Genomic DNA, 19,618 nt, shown 5'->3' with positions numbered 1-19,618 from the left:
AGAACAACACATATGATTACATTGTCACTTAATCCATCTATTCATTTCTGGTTCACATAAATATCATGGGAGATTCTTTTAAAACACTTCACTGAAAGCCAGATGCACTGATACAGCTGGCCCCTAATCCAAGATAATGGCCTGGATCGATGCCAAAAGAAAGAAAAGAGGTTAATTTGGCTTGACCCAGTCCTATAACTTTACTACTTGCTTCCTTTCCTAAGATTCACCTAGTCCACTGGATTAAAGAACGATTCTTTGGATCCTACACATTCCAGAGCCAGTGGGGATCTTAGAGGTGATTCAAAGTCTAGTTCCCAATTTTGCTGATGAGGAAACCAGTCCCAGAGTGCTTAACTATCATCCCCCAAATCACAGGTTAGCAGAGGAACAACAAGGATTGAATCGCATTTCTGTCTCCAAGTTCAAAGCTATTTTTTAAGAGCATCACATAATCATGTCTTTCTCTAAGCATGTGTGTGTGTGCACACACACACACACACGACTGTCTGCACCCTGTGCTTTGTTCTGAGGGCTGAATTTTAAGACTTTCCTTCCGGTCCCTTAATTGTCCATTAAAACATACAACGGCATCATCTTTGTTTTAGGCTCAGTGGGACCCCAGGTCTGACTGACCACTTTTCCCTCCTGCTTTGCAGAACAGCAAATGAAGGCCAAGAACTCCTCCATGGGATTTGGGGGATCTCTAGACTCCCTGAACTGGGTTAATCTTGGGAATCCTCTGTCTACCTAGAAAAGGACACTGGCTCACACCTCATTTGCACCTGTGTGCCTGGGCCTTAGGCTTGCCCTGGGTGGACATGTAAGCTGGGCTCTGTCTTGTAAGTAGAGGGGAGGTGAGGACTTTTTCAGTGAACATTTGGTTCCTTGACTAGGGGCCTGTGGGAAAGTTTAGGCTTCCTGCACATTATGAAGGGGACAGAGTCCCTGCATAGACTGCCTAAGGACAGCCCTGTCGTGTAAAGGACCTGGATGGGAGTTGGGCAGTGGCCTGTGGTTCATTCCCTGAGGAACCGACTCCAGGGAAGGGCAGATTAGGTGGCTCAATGCAGAACAGGGCAAGAGGGTGTGCCTGCAGGGTGGGCCCAGAGCGGGAGGTCCCTGGTACCCTGGACAGCCCCCAAAGGCAGGGCCCCTTCACCACCCTCCCCGCCCCCCTGGGAGGCCCTGGGTACCTGTTTATTCTTTAGGTCAAGGGAGAGTTCGTAATCCGAGGCGGCAGGGGCGTGGGAGCAGAGCGCTGTCAGGGCAGGCTGCTGCTGGCCGGGGGAGGCCACGCGGTGGGGGCCGGCCCTCGGGGAGGCACCCCCCGCCCCCGGCCGCTCCTCCTCCTCCTGCAGCTCCTGGGCTTGAGCCTTCGGGGCATGGGCACTGGGTCTGCCGGCTGCCACCGCCGCCGCTGCCACCACGGAGTCCTCCATGCCCCCACCAGCCTGGGCGCAGGAGCCATCGCTGTGAACAAAAGGCAACGGGTGCTCGGTTGGGGGAGAGGGGGACAGGCATGTGGCCTGACTTTTCTGGCAACTGGGCCTTTCCAGTGAGGGGGGCCGCTGGGGGTGTCTTCTGCAGTCCCCCCTAGGGAGGGGCTATGATGATGGCAAGGGGGTGAACCTGAACTTGGGGAGGGTATCTCAGAGAAAAGGTTCAACAGTGGCCAGAGTCCACGATGCTCTGCTTAAAACTAGAAGCAGAGAGGTTAAGAATGACTGTCTTCAGATCTGGAATCTGCCTTTCCCAGCTATGTGTTCCTGATTTAACTTCGGTTACTTAACTTCCATAACCTCTTGTTTCCCCATCTATAAAATGGGCAGAATAATGGTACCTACCTAAAGGGGAATTTGGACGGCTAAAGTTAGTTAAAATTCTTAAAACTGCCTGGCTCATGGTCACTGCTATATATAAGTGTTAACTACTTTACTTATCAGTGCTTTGGCTCCAGGGCCTTTAGCTTAGGAAGCTGGAGGGAGTGAATTTGCACAGAAGCAGTGTCATCTTTAGCCCAAACGAGTTTGGGGCAATGAGAGATACTGAAAGGCCTGGCTTGGATGTAAGCCTCTCTAGAGTGGATGGACTCTGGTTTGGGGAGCTGGGTCTTTGAGGAAGAGGGGTCTGGTCCTGCTGGGCTGAGGGAGGCATCTGCTCTCTCCTGGCCCCTCTTCTCTTCAAGGAGCCACTAGCAGGCTGAGCATGGCTGCTGCCCTCCTGCTTACCTAAGAAGACAGCTCTCTGACAGAAGCAGCCACACTGCAGCATACTCTGGGGAGCTAATGAACTCAGGTTGCTTTTATCCCCCAACAATCTCCAAGTTAGCCCCTCCCTCAAGGCTCCAAACCAAACCACCTTCTCCAGGAGCCTACCCAGGTGACTGCAGCTTTCACTGCCCTGCCTTCTAGAAGAACACTAGATAGGGCCTGTCCTTAGAGAGTTGCTGCCTATTTCTTGGAGGAGGAGCAGCATCATGCTTACCAGTAGGGGCTCAAATCCAAGCCCAACTACTGAGTGGCTTTGGGCAGGCTGTTTTGCCTCTGATCCTTGGTTTCCTCATCTGTGCAATGGATGTACTAATGCCTACCTTGTGGGGTTGTAGTGAGGAATATAGGAGTCCATATATGTAAGGTGCTCAGCATAGAGTACATGCTCAATAAATAAACTACTTTTCCCCTTTCTAGCCCTTCTTAGAAGCCAGGGCCTGATTTTATTTGATTCTCATCTCCCCAGTGAGTGTTGGACAAACACTGAGTACTCAATCAATACTTGTTGATGAGTGAATTAAAAAGAACCCCAGGGTCCTGGGAGTGGCCTCTACATAGACAGGGATAGAGGTCAGGACTGGAAGGGGACTTAGGGTCATCTAATGCAGCCTGGCAACCCTTCCTCTTTTACAGAGTTGAGAAGCGGGGGGCCCAAGGAGGTGGGGCACTTTGGCACAGAGAAATGGGCAACTTCAGGACTTATTTCTTCTGAAATTTTGCCTTCATGGAAGTTTCTCCAAATCATCTCAGAAGAAGGACTTCTTCCTCTTGGGGTGCCCAGAGATGTGCGAGAATAACCAGGAGTGGGATGAAAAGTGCTCTCTTTACCTGATCTCCATCTGTCCTCCTACACCCCCCTGAACCCTCACAGCTGGAGGATGGCTTATGGACTGACCTTGGCAATAGGGAACCCTCGTTGCTACTGCAGAGTTCTTTGCTCCACCATTTCTCGTGTGGCTACCAGTCAAGCTGCATGGTTGGATGTAGGTCTGGGCATCTTTGATATGTTTTTTTTTTTTTCCATTAGCATCACCAGAAATTCCTTTTTAAGATCTAACTTCAACTCCTCTTGCTGTAGCACATGCCCTTTCTTCCCTCAGAGAACACGAAAATAGTCCTTTTCCACCACCAGCACAACTTGTTCCAGGGCCTTGAGGAGCACTCCGCCTCACCGTCTCTTCTCCAGCCTGTTCTCAGCACAGACACCCAAGGCTTCTTCACTCCAGAAGGTTTCCAAGACTCTTTAGGGAACTAGTGGCTACTCAGGGCCACAAATATCTATAATAATAGCCCTTTTCTTGCTTTGATTGTTGGAATATGCCTGGCAACAGATTCTAGGTAATTGATGGCGCTCAATGGCTGCACTCAGCTAATGACAATGAAGGGTAGGGGGTAAACGCCACAGCACCCTTGTCCTTTGGGTGGGATAACTGTGAGGCAGATTCTACACCATTTTCCAAAGTCCCTAAGGAACTGATCCCTGGCTGCCCAAAGCAGTGACTGGATCATTTACAAAGACCACATTGGCTTCCTTCTCTTCTATACCTTGTTTTCCCACTCTCCTATGGGTACTTCCTGGGGTCACCTTGTCCCAAATAAATTATTGGCATTAAAACAAATCAACTTTTAGAAATAACAGAGTCCCTTGGCATGAGCCTCTGTTTGTGGCTGCCCCTCTGGATATAGACAAAAGCTACAAGGCCTTCTTCCTTGAGTTCATTCACAAGGCCTGGGAGCGAGGCTGTACACAGCCAACTCAGGCATGCACATAGGCACACACCGTGTACAGAGGCCAGTCCACCAGAGCCCACCAGCCCCAGGGATCCAGGTTCTCTAGCTAAGAACACACTCCACCTTTGTCTGCTTATGCACAGGGACCCAACAGGCTGGAACCTTCCAGATGTATAATGAAAGTGTTGGAAAGGGGATCTTGTCCTTGCCTTCCTGCCCTAGACTTCCCTATAGGCTGTTTGGTGGAAGGAGGCCATGGAAACCTGGAGAGCACTCACCAATATGGCAAAGTCTCGGGTTATATAGTAGAGGACAAAAGACATGAGTTTTCATGTCAGGAAAGGGTTAAAAATGGCTCTGCTACTTCCTATGTGATGTTGGGCAAGTTGCCTGTCTTCCTTGTGGCTTTATTTCCTCATCTGCAAAATGGATATCCTAATAAGAATTTTGCAAGGTTGCCAATGGGAACAGATAAGGCATGCACAGCCCCTAGGACAGTGCCTGGCACTCAGAAGTCCTTGATAAATGGTGACAGTGGTGGTGGCTGCTTTCTTTTTGAGCTAGACCCCTACAACATATAGTCTCAAAGAAATCCGCAGAAAAATAATATGGAGGGTTCTCCACACTTGGCCTTCCTGTCAACCTTCACAAAACTGAAACATGGGTTTTCCATCATAGTTCATGGCCTTTTGCAGCCCTCCAGATGACCCACTGGAGCAGCAACACAGTGAAGAGATTTTAGATGGCACCAGATCATGGGATCCATGGCCTCTGAGGAATCTCTGTGTGCTAAGCACCTGCAAGGGCAGGCCCATTAGCTATGCCCACCACAATGTGAGGCACTTCCTGGATGGGCATTTGTCCATAGCGTAGACCAGTGCTTTGGTCACTTTGTCAGGGAACAGAAGAGGCCTGAGTGCTCAGAGCATCAGTAGAATGTTAGTAGCTGAGGATCACTAGAATGTTCTTGGCTGTTTTCCTCTCTGCACTCCATGTTTACAGATAGTCTGAGGAAAGGTTGGAATCTTCATCCTAGGCTATTACAGAAGGTTGGATCATCTATTTCTTAGGGACCATCTTCTTCAATCCACAGAATCCAGAACATCTTTCCTTCCAAGACATAGTCTCTTCAGCTTCTAGAAGTTGCTGGATTGAGCCCACACATAAGCAGCTGCCATCGCTAGGGGGTTAGATTTTTTAGGACAAGAATCCTGTGGATGGGGTTCATTCATTCTTTCATTCTGTGACATGAATATCTTCTTTCTTATTCTTTTCAGTTGGACATCTAAATTTATTAAAACTTAGATGTAGTAGAGACTACTAAAATGCTAAATTGTACAGTAATTATAAAAGGGACATATTACATGATTTGTCCATGAAGTTCTAGAGTGTTTGTGTGTGTGTGTGTGTGTGTGTGTGTGTGTGTAATTTTTTTGATACTGGGGATTGACCTCAGGGGCACCCAACCACTGAGCCACATCCCCAGCCCTATTTTGTATTTTATTTAGAGACAGGGTCTCACTGAGTTGCTTAGTGCCTCCCCATTGTTGAGGCTGGCTTTGAACTTGAGATCTTCCTGCCTCAGCCTCCTGAGCCTCTGGGATTAAAGGCGTGTACCACAATGTCTGGCTATATTTTCCTCCTTTGGAAGATGTATACTTGGAAAGTAATAGAGAAACAGGAGGAGGAAGGAGGGAAGGGAAAGAGGAAGTACTGGGGACTGAAGTGAAGCACATCATATTCTTCGCCTGTGTGATTATGTCAAAGTGAACTCCAGTAGTGTGTATAACTATAATGCACTAATAAAAACATTTAAAAGAGACTGAAGACACACAAGTCCGTCACAGAGTATTCATTTGTAAAGAAAGGAGTTCTCACAGCAGGCCTGGGACTGCTATCCTTGGAAAGCCCTTCTTAAAAGGCCAGTCTTTGATTGGCATCTGGAAACTTGGATTTCGGGAATGTTACCATCATTCCCTCAATGATGAAGATGGCTCGCTGCCTAAACCGTTGCACAAAATGGTTTATGTAAATGCCTGCTTTCCTTCTGGGAGTCTAGAACTCAGGTACCTACTAGGCAGAGGGCATCTATAGGACCAGCTTCCATGAAAAATCCCTGGGCACTCTGCTCCCAATGAGCCTCCCTGGGAGACAACACTTCACACTTCTCACAATTCGATGCTGGAAGAACTGCATGACTCCACTGGGAGAAGGCTCTGGGCAGCCTGGTCTGACTTCATTGCATGGTACCTTTGGCCTTCCTCCAGGCCTTATTCCATGTGCCTTTCCCCTTGGCTGAGCTTCTGCCTTATGTCCTGTCTTTATGACAAGTCAAGCCATGTAGCTGATCAGATGCTGAGTTCTGGGAATCCTCCTAATGGATCACAAAAGCTTGGAGTGGTCTTGGGGACCTCGGACATAGCACTTTAAAAAAAGTGAATAACTTCTTTTAAGCCCCTCCACTGAGCTCCAGGGTGATGGCAGGGGAGGGTCCTCAAGATCTTGGCTCTCTTAGGCTCCCCATCCAGATGCTGAAAAAAAATTCCTTGAGCGGCAATATAAGTAAAACCGTAGAAGGAAAAAATAGAATGTGAATGGCACCCTGATGAGGGAGTTCTTAGAAAGCTTTGCTTGTCCTTGAGACATTAGGCTGATACATCTGCAGGGGCCTGGGCCATCAGTGGAGGTCAGCCCCTGCATGAGAACACAGGATTCTAGTACAGGAAGTGAAAATCTTTGAGAAAATGGGGAACAAGCAGTTGCTCAGAGGAACATTACATGCGCTCAAGATCACAGTGACCTGCGTGATGAACCCAAACATCCCATCAAAAGAAGGTGACTCAGGGGAGAAGCTGGCTTATGCTCAGAGGGATGCTAGGCACCTGCTGTGCATGCCTGGTCCTGGCACATAGACAACTCCCCCCAGGGTCCCAGGGACCTCTTCATCCTTTCTGTCATTTCCCATCAGAGCTGACTTCTGAAAATGCAAGTGCTTTAATGCCAATTCTCTGCTCAAAACCCACCAGTGACTGCAGAGTACTGATGGATAAAGTCCACTCACAATCATACTCTGTCTCCCTTTCCAGTCTCATCACCACCAAGTGACCTATCCACTTTACCCACACTGTCCCCATGTCCATCAAGCCCTTTCAGACAATTGCACCTCTCAGAGGATCACCTCCATCTGAAGTACCTTCTCTCCATGCCCCCCCTGCCCTTCCACCCAGGCCTTTCTCTGCCTTGTTAACTCCTTCAAGACTCACCTGCTGCCCCCCAGGAAGTCAGACCCATCTCTCATGTGCTCTGATAATCCTTGGCACTTGATTCTCTTTTAGCAATGACCACTTTGTGCTCTAATGTGTCTCTCTTCTCTATCAGACTCTGCCATGTTCACCTTTTAATCGCAGGTGCTTTTCACAATAGGTTGGTTTGTAAGATGTGTTTCATAAATTTTGAATAAACAGCTAGCTGGATAAATGGTTGGCTGGCTGGCTGCGGGGGATGGATAGGTGGGCAGATGTACAGCATTTAACCTATGTACTTTCTCAAGGACAGAGATACTGAGATGGAAGGTAGACTTGGCAAAGCACCACCTAGACCTTCCTTTGTGGCAGGACCTTTTGCCCAGCTAGTAGGAGTACTGTTGGGAATTGTCTTCAGCTGTCAGTTCTATCATCCCTCAGAGATTGTCCCCACCAGGGATTGTTTCAGTTAACAGAGAACTTCCTGGCCCATGGTCACATCCTTCCAGAGCTGTGCATATCTGATGACCAACTGAGATGGGAATGTACAGACCCAGCCATTCTGACCCAACATAGGGCACGTTTGATAAGTCTCCATCCAGAACTCATGGTGTGATTGGCCAAGGCTACTATTGGACATTTGCAGTTGGTCTTTGCCCAGGTCTAGGCTTCTGTGGAGACTCATCCCAAGCATACCCTAGCAAAAAGTCCACACACTAAGCTCAGAATCTGCTTTCTGGAGAACTCAGCCCCATAATAGATACCTAGGGTTTCTTTCTCTTTTCCTTTTCTTGATATCTGGAATTACCCTGGTCTCTTAGCTCCCTGACCTATAGAACTTTTCTGGGCTCCAGACACCTTGGCTGAAAGTTCTGGGTTCTCTTCCTAGAGACATGTCAATGATTACCTTCACATCAGGGGCTATACAGACTTCATGGACCCAGGCTAAAAATACTGTAATGGATCAGTAATCATGGCATACTTTCCATATGCTGAGAACTGATCAAGGGCTGTAGGCAGCTCTGGTCATACAGAGAAAATGTTTGGGTACCATACACCACCAGGCTTTTCAGACACTGGTGGTCATTATTCTTAGTGCTGAGGGGATCTTCATTCAGAGGTAAGAGAACTTGAGAGGAGCAAGGCCCCCAGGTCTGCAACTTACTAGTTGGGTGGTCTTGAGTGAACATACCTATCTTACAACTCATCTGCAAAACAGGGATGCAAATATCTCTTTTCCAGGAAAGTGATAAAGACCAAAGACCCATGGGTAGCCTTTATACAGAAACAGGCAGGTATGCACCAGTATTCATACAACCCCTGCCAGGGAACTGACTCTGGGTAGTGAGTGTCCCCTCTGCGGTTCCGGGCAGGCTCTGGCAGGCCAGGTTATCCAATGCCAGGAGCTGAAGGGACAGGAACAAATGCAGAGCTGCTGAGTGAGAACGGGGGGGGGGGGGGGGGGGGGGGGGAGCTCTGCTTGGGAAGGGGGAGGCATGGGAGAGGGAGAGGGCACATCTAGGCCCATCTTTCTCCTGCCAGAGGCTGGCTTGGGTGGCAGAGAGTTGGGAGAAGGAAATAAAGAGGCCCTGGAGGCTAAACCCCTGAGGGGATCGCTGGTCTTGATATGATGGGCACTTGTGGGAGGTCAAGTTGAGGGCAGTTTGCCCATCTCTGCAATGGCTGTAATGATGGGAGCTCTTGCTAGCAGGGTTTTGAAGGTTGGAGGCATGCTCAGGCTGGGAGGCTCCTCCTGAGGCCCTAGCCAATTGCACCTGATTATCCCTGGCTCTGCCAGCCATTCTCAAAGCTCTTCTGGGACAAAGAAATGCAGCATTTTCCAGACAAAAGCTAACAACATGCTTCAAATCCCCCTCAAGATTTTTCAACCGTTACTAAAACACTTATTTTGCTCCCTCCTTTGAATCAATGCAGTGATTTTTAGGTGGTCAAAATGAAGGCACTGAGCGTGGGAAGCCAAGCATCGTTTGGGGTCCCAGACGGTGCTAAGAGTGTTTGAGGTAAACAGAGGACCAGTGTCAGTTCATTCCATGCTGATTCAAAGAACAGGCTCAAAAATGTTGCCCTGGGAGTCAGATGGAGTCCCACCCTCTGCCTCCTGTGTCACCTTGGGCAAATCATGCCCCCTCTCCACGTGGCCCTGTTCCCATCATCAAGTGGGAAGTTTGACAAGATGCTCTGACATCTGGGAGGAAGGAGAAGCCCAGCTTCCTCCATCTTCCTGTGCCCTTCACATGGGCCAGGGGCCCACACTGTCCATCCCTGCTCCTGCTTACAGCCATCAACTGGCTCCACCTCCCCTGCCCCCAACAGCCAAGGCCACAGTAGAAGCCTTTCCATGTCTTCCTTATGTCATTTGATCCGAGCCAGCCAGCCCTTCCCCTGGCCTGTGGCCCCTTGTCGGCCATCACGAAGCCAGAAGTCAGGGCTGAGAATAGGAACCCCTGGAGGAGGGTAGATGTGGCTTTCTGGGCTCAGCCACTTCCAGAGTCTGTCCTGACTTCACTGGTTGTGACAGCCGCTTCTCCCGCCCAGTCCCCCAGGGCTCTGAGAGAGTAAGTTATTTTCTCTCCTTGTTGACTCCTTGGAGACTCCAGGCTTTGGTTCCCCAGCTGTTCCAAAAGGTGCTAGCAGGTTTGGTTTGTCTCCAGGGATTTCCTGTCAAAAGAATCACAGCCACTTCTCTGGGCTCAAGCCTTTCCCCATCCAGGCCACCCACTCACAGTAGGGTGTCACTGCTGACTGTCCTAGGTGGTAAATACGGAACCCTCCTGCTTTGCCCATTCAACCATGAAAGCTAACATCTGGTAGGGAGAACTCTAAAGTGCTCATGGAGGCCTCTTCTGGAAGCTTCCCCAGGCCTTCTCAGGATATCATCTCCCTCACAGGCTCCCAAGCTGGACCTCTGACTAATGCTATCTCATTGCCCCTGGAACCCGACTATTTCCAAGCACTTTATGTTCTCATAAATGGGCCCGGATCTGGAAGCCAAATCAAGAATGTCATCCTGCCCCTCCCTAAGGCACCACACAGTTTCACATCTGCATGTTTTTCTTTGGCCTGGCCGACAAATTCCGGGGGCACCTGAGTACACCTCACAGTTTCTTACCTTTCATGTCTGTTTGCACCACTCCCCCTAGAAGAAGGCAGTGCCTGTCTCCTCACACTCTCATCTCCCCATCTTAAAAGGGAGAATCTGGAATTTTCCCTTGAACATACAACCTAAAATCATCCCACGGCTGATTTGGACAGCATTTAAGATTTTCAGCCTGAGGGGGGTGTTGTAGTGTGGTTGAGTTTGTCCAGGATACACGAGGCCCTGGGTTCCAGCCCCTACACCACACACACACACACACACAAAGGATTTAAGCCTTGGTGAACACTAGTTTTTGCTTAATTTTTCTCTTATTATGAACTATTTTATATGCAAATATGTACAACAGATATGTGAGGCATAAAGAAAAATATTTGCATGTAACCAACACAAGAAACAGGACTTTGGAAGATTTTCATACCCTGTGTATTCTATCCCTTCTCAGGAGAATCTGAGTTCTGATTTGCGTCCTCATACCCCAACTTCTCCTTATCGGCAATGTTCTTCCTGGCTTCCTGGTGTCTTCTTCACATGAGCACCAAGTTTGCACGGTGTATGATGGAGGAGGCTCCAGAACAATCAGGATCTTGAAGATCCACAAGGGTCAGAGATGCACCTTCAAAGGCAGTGGCCCCTCCAACTCCATGCTGGCAGGGCTGGTGAGATGGCAGGGCTCTGACTGCAGCTGGGTTGTGCTCACAGTGTGGGACCCCAACATGACAGCAAGGAAGAGTTTTAGGAAAGAAAATGGAGTTTTTCCTTAGGTGGGTTCCCCTTCTGGCTCTTCATGGCCTGGATCTGTGATGATCTCCACATGGACAGTGGTTGACCAGCCAAGGCCACAGGTGAATGGAGCTGGATGCAGTGGTGTACACCTATAGTCTCAGGGAGTCTGGGGGCTGAGGCAGGAGGATGGCGGGTTTAGGGCCAGCCTCAGCAATTTAGCAAGACCTGTCTCGACATAATCAATTAAAAAACAAAAAGGACTGGGTATGTAGCTCAGTGGTAAAGTGCCCCTGGGTTCAACTCCCACTACAAAAAAATCAAAAGAAAAAGAGCAGCTCACAGAAATGGGATGTTGGGAGAAGGCTACCCAGTAAGAGAGGTATCAGCCCAACTAGTCCAGGGTGTGAGTACCTTTGGTGTCCCTGAGAGGAGGGAGCATGGGAGACCACAGGTGGTGGCAGCCGACTGTGGTCACAAATGCAGATGTGGCCACACTGCCTGGGTGTGAAGTCAGCTGAGCCATGCACCTGCGCCATGCACCTGCTGTGTGGCCTTGGGTAAGTCACCTGACCTTGTGCCCCACTGCCATAAGAAGACAGTGAAAATGGAGGAAATAATTAATGCAAAATGCTCGTAAGGAGTAGCTCCCTTTTTCTTTTTTCAGGATTTCCAACATTCATTCTGTCAAATAAGAAAACAAAAAGCAAGAGCATCATCCGTTTTCCCTAGACCATTGTAAAAGAGTTCGAGCCGTAGGAAGGCTGTTACTTTAGAATGAAGAACAGTCCAACTTGAATTATCTTTTTTTATATGTGTCTTGCACTGGATTTGTCTCAATGGAGAGGTATTGGGCTTTCTGTGTGGTGTAATTTCTGAAGCTCCGAGTTAGAGATGGTGCCAAGAGAAGCATAACAGAAAGTAAGAAAGACTGGGAGACAGCAGCGAGTAACAAGTGGGAGATTTAGAACCAGGCAGACCATCCTTGCTTCAAATCCACTGCTTACTAGCTGTGTGGGGTTGAGCTGGTTCCTTAACTTCTCTGAGCCTGTTTCCTCACGTACAAAAATGGGGATAACTACTCCATGATTTTGCTGGGAGAGTTAATGAATTAATGTTCAAGAACCCTGTAGCACCTGTTTGGGTGCCATGCCTCCTCAGTTCCAAGTTCATAAGTCAATTGCTCCCTGGAGAGTGGGGACCTTATGTCCTCCTCTGTGGCCCCTCCCAGAGCCTATTATGGTGGCTCACACAAACTCTATGTACCCAGCCCATTCCAGGGCAGGCCATGACACCTTGCCCCGGTGTTTTGTATTCTCAGGGCTATAAAGTCCCTCATTCCATTCTTCTCCTGTTCCAACCAAGGTCAATCCTACTCTCCCCACCATGGTGGACGTTCCTTTGGTCCTGAGTTATTTCCAGGGAAGGACAATGCCTCACAAGCTCAATTTCACCATAGGGTCTCTGATGGCCTAGAGGTGCGTGCCTATGCAAGTCACAGTGTGCTTGTTGAAAGCAGGAGTCTTGTGACCCAAGAAAAGGAAACGGCAGAATTACCAGTAATCTTGGACATGATCTCGTTGCTATGGAGCAAGATTCTCCTTCTATAAGAAGTCCTTCCTGATGTCTGGCCTCATTCTTTCTTGATGCAGTAGAAAACCCAAGCTGGCAGCATCAGATTGGCCACACTCCATGCGCCTTGAGATGTCATGGGTTCTATCTGAAAGTGTTTAGGAGGAACGGGCAATACTGGGCTGCTGCAGCATATAGGACCATGTAACATCTGTTCACTGTCTCTGCAGGACATACTGGTTCTGGTAAGAAGCCTCGGAGATCCCAGCTTGAGGAGCAGCCCATGGGGCAGGGTAGGGAGCAGTGCCGGGCCATAGACCTTTCCCTGACAGGGTCTAACAGGCTCCTTTTAGGTGAGCAGACGGTCAAACTGCTGCTGGCAAGAAGACTTTCCTGGTAAGATGCCTGTGCTCTTAATCTCATTCCATCCTCCAGGATGACAGCCTCGTGCTGGGTGATGTCTGGAAAAATCTCCCTGAGCCTGCTGAACTGACTTGATTGACATTCATCTGGGCCGTTAGCTGCTTTGATCTCTGCTCCAAATTGGTCCCTCAGTTCTGAGTCAGAGTCTCTCTCTCTCTCTCTCTCTCTAATGTTGGGCTCTTTCTAGCCAATACTCCATATGTCACAGGCAGGGCTTGAATGGACACAACTGAAGACTGCTTCTTCTGCTCCTGTCATCCCAAAGGAGGGACCTTACCCTCTCTCTGAAGGGCACAGCTCGGGGATTGTTATGGTTTGGGTCTGGAATGTGGAAGACTGGGAGCCCAGCTGATGGCACCACTGGGAGCTGGTGGCACTTTTAGGAGGTGGGGCCTTGTGGGAGGAAGTTAGGTCATTGGGGGTGTGCCCATAAGAAAATATTGGGACCCCCAGCACCTTCCTCTCTCTCTCTCTCTCTCTCTCTCTCTCTCTCTTTCTCTGCTTTCTGGACACCTGGGGTGAGCAGCTCTGCTTCACCACATACACTCTGCCATGTGTTCTACCTCACTACAGGCCCAAAGCAACAAGGCCAAGCAACCATGGGCTGAAACCTCTGAAACCATGAGCCAAAATAAACCTTTCCTCCTTTTAAATTGATTATAAGCTGCCTAATACAGTGACCATGAACCACATACAGGGTAGCAAGTCCCCTCCTGCTTGCTACTGGGTGCATCCTGCAGTGGTCAGTCCATTCTTTCTAAACATTTCCCAGGCGTCCTTGGGCTTCTTGATCCTGGATCTTGCTGAATTTCTGACTTCTTCCTCTCTGCTCTTGAAAATCTGCTGTGTGTGTGGGTATGTGTATTTGTTTTGCTGAGGAAGAACCCAGGGCCTTGCACACACCACACAAGTAAGCAATCTACCTCTGAGTTAAACCTCCAGCCCTGAAAATCCAGCTTTAAAATAGCTAGCTCCGCACCTCTCAGTGCATCTCATTTTACCTTCCAAACACTCTGAGAGGCAAGTGCTGCCGTTATCCCCACTTTATAGATGGGCAAGCTGAGAATCAGAAAGCCTAAGTAACTATCCAAGGTTAGAGTTTGTCAGTGGCCAAGCCAGGACTTGAACTTGGGTTTGAATTACACTAGTCTGAACTCTCACCGGCTCCATGTCACAGTGCTTCAGAAGCACTCTCCTACTATCTCCTCACCTTCTCTCCCTTTCCTTCTCAGAAGGGAATCCACAAAACCACATGGGCTCATTCCTCTGCCCCAGAAAAGAACGGGAGAGGACGCTCATGTTTTTTAAATTCTTTAGTCATCAATTAATATGTGTATCCAGTTCTCTTGGCTAATTTCTCATTAGGAACTAGTAAATTAATAGTAATAAGATATTTCACTTTCTTATGAATTTGTTTCTGATGAGTCAGTTTTCCTGGAGTTCAAGAACCTCTGGATAGCCTAGTTCATTCTCCAAACCTTCAAAGCTTTAACATAGACACAAAACATGGTGACCACACCAGGATCTCCTCATTCTGGTTGGCTCGTGGCTCTATCAGCTTCTACCTTTGTGACCTGGAACAAGTGGCCCATCGTCTCTGAGAGTTTCCTCAGCTGTAAAATGGAGACAGTAATTCTCTTGCAAGGCCAGAAGGTGAGGATCCTTGGGGTGAGAATCAGGAGAGGGGGTGGGAGGAATTTTGTAATCAGGAAGAGCCTTTAAAGGTGCTGCTTGTTAGGGTCAGGGCTGACTTTCCCCTTAATCCTCCTTCATGACCCATCATGTCTGTTCTTGGAGTAAAAAACCGTGCACCCAAGTCCAGGACAAGTGCTGAGAGCTGCCAGCATGGAGGCAGGGAGTGGGTGACTGGTTCTTCCCTGGGGCCCTTAGAGGGCACATCTTAATACCTAGGCTGCACTGCTCCAGACACATGGGGAAGCTCACAGAGGTGAGCTGTGAGACATCATTTTTTCTTCTCTTAAAAATTTTATTCTGAGTCGGGCTTGGTGGTATATGCCTGTAATCTCAGTTGCTCGGGAAGCTGAGGCAGGAGGATGGTGAGTTCAAAGCCAGCCTCCACAACTTAGTGAGGCCCTAAGCAATTTGGCAAGACCCTGTCTCTAAATAAAATATTAAAAAGAGCTGGGGATATGGCTCAGTGGTTAAGTGCCCCTGGGTTCAATCCCTGGTACCAAAAACAAAAAACAAATTTTTTTCTTTTGTATTATAAAAGCAGTGTTTAAACAATATGTGAAATATAGAAATAAAACCCCATGCACTGGGCAACTGAATTCTGCCCTTTCCTTGCATAGGCAAGGGGCACACATAGTTCCAGGGCTGGATTTCCCATCGGCCTCTTGGTCTCCTATTTTATCAGATCACTGACCTGTCATCTTGCTCTGTAAATGCTCCTAGTCTCTGCTCATGTGGCCCATCCCTGGCCAAGGCAGCACACCTTCTGAAGAGAATCGCTGCTAGAGGGGCCTTGAGAATTAGCCAGTCCACCCCCATGTCATATTGAGGAAACTCAGGCCTAGAGAAGGGTGTCTTGTCTGATCCAGGAGCCCATGTTCTACTCTGGCCTGCACTTCCCCAGCTGCAAACTGTAGGCAGTCACTTCTGGAGGGGTCCTTTGGCTCTCCTGCTCAGCTGGTGCCCCTCCATCCATGAGCCCACTCTCTGTTTCCCCATTCTCCCTCCTGCCGGAGGCAGCAGCACACTCCAGGCTTCCTTCACAGACAGCTCTTTCCTGTTTGTTTTTTAATCATCACCAAAGAAATTTCCAGAACCTCCTTTCTTAAACCATTCCAAGGCCCCTCAAAGGCAGTCAAGTCCCTAAGCAGACCTGATCGGATTAAGTCACACTCGGTACAGATATTCTCTTTCTTCCCCTCTTGGTTTGAAGAAACAAATTTTTAATTTTTTTTGTCATACATTAGATACATTTATAGAAATTATAAATGATTTTCACGGTCAGGTTATTTGTTATAAGTGAATGAATAAAGAGGACTTTTCAGCAGAGAAAGCAAAACAAAAGCACAGGAAATCATGGGGTTAGAAATTTTCTAGGCCTGCAAAAAGAGGTTCCTCTTACTGGGGATGAGAAAAGAATATCCAAGAAATTCAAACAAGATTCTTCAGTACAGAAAACAAAAACAGGTTTTCCCAGAAAACTGGACAAAGTGCATTAGCAACTACCAATAGCACAGAGAGAGCTAGCTATTACTTGTGGTAGCTTTCATCTTGTTGTTCTGGAAGTATAATCTTCAGTTATGTTTAGTTTCTTTAACTAATAAAACCTGGAATTGGTTTTCTTTTTTTGTCCCTAAAAATATTCCCCTGGGTCATTTCTCTCTTCAGCCTGGCTGCTCTGATGAGTCTGGGAACAGCCTCGTGGGGCAGGGTAGAGGGAAGGAAAGAAAAGCCCCATGTACTTGAACCCCTCCCTTTTCTCATCTGACTGGGCCAGCTACGGCCTGCAAAGGACAGATACTTGGTTCAAATCTGGCTCTGCTCTTTACCAGGTATGTGGCTCTTGGAGAAGTCATTCAGCCTTTCTGATCCCCAGTTTTCTTGTCTGTAAAATGGGAATAACATTTCACAAGCTACAACTGAGAGTTAAATAAAATAATACTTGTATAACACAGATCAGGTGCTGAATATATAATAGCTAATATTCTCTCCCCACACCCATGGTAGGAGACACAAATAGAAATGTAGAACTAGAAGGAATTCTCTAGTCTTCTCTAATCACACTGCAAAAGTAGCCCTTCCTTAATATGGCACAATCCCCAGCAAGAAAAGATTAAGTCTCTTAAGTACCCTTGGTAGACAGCCTAGGTCACATGAACAGGCCAGTCTTAAAAAGATGTCTCAAGGTCTGGGAGGGAAAATTATACAAGGAAATTGGCCTGGACAAAGCGTTGGCTGTAAACATGAGTTTCAATTTTAGCTAAGGTGAGCCGTGAGGATCAGGAGATCCGAAAGCCAAGTCATGACGAGACACAGATGTTCTAACACAGATTAAGCATCCCTAATATCAAAATCTAAAATCCAAAATGCTCCAAAATCTGAAACATTCTGGACATGGAAATGATGTCACATGTGGAAAATTCCATACCCCATGCACAAAATTATTAAAAATGTTGTGTAAAATTACCCTCAGGCCCAGAGAATGGGGAGGCTGAGGAAGGAGGATCACAAATTCGAAGTCAGCTTCAGCAACTTAGCAAGGCCCTAAGCAACTCAGTGAGACCCTATCTCAATAAAATACAAAATAGTGCTGGGATGTGGCTCAGTAGTTGAGTGCCTCTGAGTTCAATCCCTGGAACAACAACAACAGCAAAAAATCATCCCTAGGCTATGTGTATATGAAATAGAAATGAAGTGTACACGAAATAGAAATGAATGCTGTTTAGACTTGGGTCTCATTCCCAAAATATCTCATTTGGTATATAAATATATTCCCCCAATCCCCCAAATTTCAAAATTCTAAACATTTCTGGCCCCAAACATTTCAGATAAGGGACACTCAACCTGTATTCTCTATTATGTTTTAATAACCTCTCCCGAGCTCCAAGTACTTTCACACTTATTTTGGCTTTTGTGTCTAATAAAAGAAGACACAAATGGGGCAAAAAGCACACAGAGGGAAGTGACAGGTAACACAGTTCCTCAGGGACAGGGAACAGATTTCATTAGCTCTAGGACCAAATTCTTCTGCACCCTTTGCGTGGTCACCCTAGGTATGGTGACCAGGAGAGCCTGATAGGGAGATGCTCAGAAGGCCGTAGAGGAAGGAGCAGGCCTGCTCCCTGCCTGCCCCCCTGCCAGGCTGGCTTTACTCTGTCAGGCAAAGAGCTGGAGTGGGGATCGTCAGTCCCTGAAGAGCTGCTCCCAGAAGTGACAGGGCACCAGGGGGCATTTTCTTGGCCTCCTGGGTTCAGTCTCACCATCCCAGCTTCTCCAAAGGAGACACACACTTCCTCTGGCCTCCCCTGCCACCCACTTCTTCCTGATGTGAGGATGCACAGACTCCAGAGCCCCAGGGCCAGGCAGGCGGGGAGCCTGCTTCTCAGGGCCTTTGAGGGAAGCCAAGGGCTTTTCCATGCCCCTCTGAGGAAAAGCCGTGTGAGGTGGCCCAGAGCCACCCACTTGGCCACTCTATTCCACCAGTGGGTAAAGTGAGTCTCCCAGCAGCCTCTGAGCCTCAGAGTGACTAATGAAGCAGGCAGGTGACGCAGAAGCGCCCCAGCCCAGCTGTTTGAGGACTAAACTGTATCGATTGGGAATTTAATTGCTCCGTAATCGCTGAGTAAACACTGGCTGGTCCATTGATCATGCTTCAGGCCCATCACAGCCAGCAGGGTGAGTCGAGGAGAGGCGGAATGGATGCTCTGGCCATGCTAATGCCGGGCTCCCCCGACAGCCATTCTTGGAAGGATGCCCCTTCCTTAAGGGCATCAAGCAGCTGCAGCCACCAACAGAGCCTGGAGCCACACTGCAGACATTGCTCAGCTGGCTGGTTAGCAGGTGAGGGCATGAGCTGGGTGTGTTAGCAGGGTGAGTGGGGGCCCAGGAGGGACAGTTTAAGAATGAGGCTCTCCAGACTGATACAGTATACCAAGTGGGAAATGCAGGCTATAAAATCTTTTTTTTTTAAGTGCTGGGAAAATGGAAAACCCAATCATAGAAAAATAAAACACTGAAAGTTTGCATCCTCAAATATTAACTGTAGTTAATTTTATATGAATGGATTCAATTTTTATTTTCCTCTTTTTATTTCTGTGTTTTTCACATTTCCAACAACTAGCATGTATAACTAATAATCAGAGGAAATAGATGTTATTTGAAACCAAATGAAATGGCTGGAAGGATTTCTCTTGAGTTCTTAAAAAAAAAAAAAAATCCAAGAGCAGCTTTGCAGGAAAAAGGTTGCGTTTTGAAGTTAGATCTGGGTTTAATTTCCAGCTCCATATCCGATTAGCAGTGGTCCCTCTGTCAAGATACCCAATGTCTCTCCATCCCACATCGCTTATCTGTACAGGAGAATCACATCTATCTCACAGAATGAGGGGAGATCAAATATGGAGGGTGCTCAGCACAGCGTTCCTGGCATGCTCGAGACATATTAGCGTCTCTTCCATCCTGGAGGAAGGGTGGGGAATGAAAGGAAGGAGCTAGCACCAGAAGGAAGGGAAGCAGTTCAGGCTGCTGGGTCCCAGGGCACCCCCTGACTCCAGGTCTCCTCTTTCTCCCCACAACTAGGGGTTGGTTGCTCTGTGTCCTCCCCTGCCCCGCCCCCTCCTCCTGCCGCCTCCTCCCCTTACTCTAATAGAAGCCAATCTTCCTCATCTCAGCCCCATTACCACCCACGGAGACAAATGGGCTGCAATTCTGCTTGATGCTGGGAGGTGGCTGGCCAGCTCCCTGGTCATTATTCCGAGAATGTCACTGAGAGCCTGAAAGGGAGGGGAGCCCCGTGGTATCAAAAGTAAGGCTGCAATTACAAGCCTATTCAGCTCCCCAGAATAAAGCCC

At 48.1% G+C, this 19,618-nt stretch overlaps 1 protein-coding gene across 2 annotated transcripts in view; it reads right to left on the bottom strand.

Moving 5' to 3' along the window:
- The window catches only part of IQSEC3 (IQ motif and Sec7 domain ArfGEF 3), a gene marked incomplete at both ends in the record, with an annotated part of 103,443 nt that overhangs the window by 46,424 nt on the left and 37,401 nt on the right, over positions 1-19,618 (bottom strand). For both annotated transcript variants that reach the window (XM_081310908.1, XM_081310907.1), the window contains one exon: positions 1,197-1,473. In XM_081310908.1, the coding sequence (XP_081167034.1) occupies positions 1,197-1,473 (277 nt within the window). The remainder of the gene's footprint in view (positions 1-1,196; positions 1,474-19,618) is intronic.

This window comes from Spermophilus citellus, assembly GCF_964194105.1.
Source record: "Spermophilus citellus genome assembly, chromosome: 10".
In the NCBI taxonomy this organism is placed as follows: Eukaryota; Metazoa; Chordata; class Mammalia; order Rodentia; family Sciuridae; genus Spermophilus; species Spermophilus citellus.
Note: the sequence above shows the minus strand (reverse complement) of the source record. Positions and strands in the feature narration are given on the sequence as shown.